Source organism: Penaeus monodon, chromosome 26, assembly GCF_015228065.2.
Source record: "Penaeus monodon isolate SGIC_2016 chromosome 26, NSTDA_Pmon_1, whole genome shotgun sequence".
Taxonomy (NCBI): domain Eukaryota; kingdom Metazoa; phylum Arthropoda; class Malacostraca; order Decapoda; family Penaeidae; genus Penaeus; species Penaeus monodon.
The window spans coordinates 21940419-21942726 of NC_051411.1; the positions used below are offsets into that span (position 1 = coordinate 21940419).

Genomic DNA, 2308 nt, shown 5'->3' on the forward strand with positions numbered 1-2308 from the left:
CTCTGTCCGTCATTTCCTCTTCGTCGTCCTCATCTACCATTTTAATAATAATAAAAAAACAGACATCAGTAACGTATGCAAAGAGATAAGGGAATGATGCAGTGTGAAAAATAAATTATGCAAGGTAGCATAAACATCATCAACAACTTTAATGACAATAATTATAGTAACAACAACAATAATAAGTTATGATAATAGTATCATTGATGCTGACGATAATAGTAATAATGATAATAATAATAAGAATAATGATGATGATGATGGTGATGGTGATGGTGATGATGATAACAACAACAACAATAATAATAATAGATAATGATGTAATGATGGTGCTAATAAAAATAATAATGCTAGTAATATTGGTTATTATTATTATCAATATCTGTAACAATGATGATAGTAGTAATTAATAATAATAATAATAATAATAATAATAATAATAACTGATAATAATAATATTGGCAATAAAGTCATAGTAATAGTAACAATTATGACAATGATAACATCTTAATAATCTGTCATTAATACTTTACCTAATAGAAAATAACAATTATGATGTGAACAATATTAGAGCTGACAATGAACAGAATTCACACAGAAACTGTATAAATGAAAGTGAATAACTCTACAAAGCCGGAAATGTAATGCACGTGTTTCGATCATTTATCTCCTCCAGAATTAATGTGCATTCCTTATAAATGACTAACAACCTCCCTGACAAGGGCTCGAACTTCCTCCACTCCAGGTAATTCTTTCGTTGTAGTAACATCGATACGCCGGCGTGTACCGGTATGGCAATCCTGGTACAACAGTCGTTTAGAAGTAACAATGCTTTGCTATGACGATTTTTTAAATAAAGGAAAAAGAGAAGACCGCTGACACAGGCCATATAATCAGTAGAGGAGAATAGAGCTTTTTAAAGTTGAAACACGTAGAAATACAGGTTGCTTAATGTGACTAGGCATGTAATTGACCTTGCATTAGACCCAGTCGTACTCAGAGACAGCTAGTTCACGACCAGGGAGTTATGACCTGGCTCTCGGACTAATCTTCGGTCAAAGAGCAGGTAATCAAACGCTCTTTGCTATCTAAAATCAGCAAGGACTGCAGTTATATGAACGATCATATAATAAAACATGAACTGATGCAGATGAAGCTGTTGTTCGAATACGATAGTTATATTATAATTGTGCAATATAATAGAACAGAGAAGAGCAGCAAGCTACCACTGCTGTTCACGGCGAGGGGCCACAACTTATTTTTTTCAACTTGACATATTAAACAGATAAACTCTTCCTCATACCTTCCATTGTTAAGAAATAATGATACCAAATCACATGGTGTACTGCTTTATATAAACCTACACTGTTAAAGAATTACAAACTGTTGTGAAAACAGCTTTCCCCAAGTCTCAAACCTTTTTCGCAGAGGCCTGCGATAATCAAAGTAGTCCGACATTACTCCGGCAAAGGAAGAGGCTAATAAAAACGCATTTCTAAACGGATGGATTTACAAACAACGCTTAAATGCAGAGTGCCTGACACCAGCTGTTACAGTGACCAGAGTTCACTGGGGGTTTGAAATAGGTAGAAATGAGAATGAATAACGTCGAATAAGGTCTTCCTCAGACGACAAACCGATATTAAAATCATTATCGTTTAAACGTCTGATGAACTATTTAATTACATTTTTCTTGTGCCTCTTCATTTTACTTTTTTATTCTTTTTTTCCATTCTTTTAATCCTAAATATGCTGTCGCAGAAGACGGATTAATGACGGCTATACAACCCTGTCACCGAAAGCCCGAAGTGCCTTACCTTCGTCGCCGCCGCTCATGTGTATGGCGTCGTTGATGATCTCCAGGTCGTCCTGAGTCTCCTCCTCCTGGAATCAGAGCCCACAGACGTTAGCCACGAGTAAACTACGATAATCATCTGCTGGCGAGAAGCGTAGATGATACGCACAGATGAAGAGTATTTTGTTGATATTCATTAGAGGAATATTATCAACAATTATCTGAAAATCGGCAATGAATATCAGTAACGAAAGGAAACACGCAGGATAGCAAAACCATTAATTTTAGATATTAAATACAATACCCTTCTGTATAAAAAGCAGCCTGCTATGTTTTAATTACTTTATTAATAGTGTTGGTTCTGATAGTGTATATATACATATATATATAAAAAATATATATATATATATATATATATAGATATATATACTATACACATATATATATAAATATATATAAATGCATATATATAAATATTTATAAATACATATATACATACACACACACAAATAT

At 33.6% G+C, this 2308-nt stretch overlaps 1 protein-coding gene across 1 annotated transcript in view; it reads right to left on the reverse strand.

The window, feature by feature from the left end:
• LOC119590000 (axonemal dynein light intermediate polypeptide 1-like) overlaps nt 1-1884 on the reverse strand; it is a gene marked incomplete at its 5' end in the record, with an annotated part of 16380 nt that extends 14496 nt beyond the window's left edge. The window contains 2 exon segments of the mRNA XM_037938709.1: nt 1-33; nt 1818-1884. The exon segment at nt 1-33 is cut by the window's left edge and continues 77 nt beyond it. Coding sequence (XP_037794637.1) covers nt 1-33; nt 1818-1884 — 100 coding nt within the window.
• Between the last annotated feature and the right edge of the window lie 424 nt (nt 1885-2308).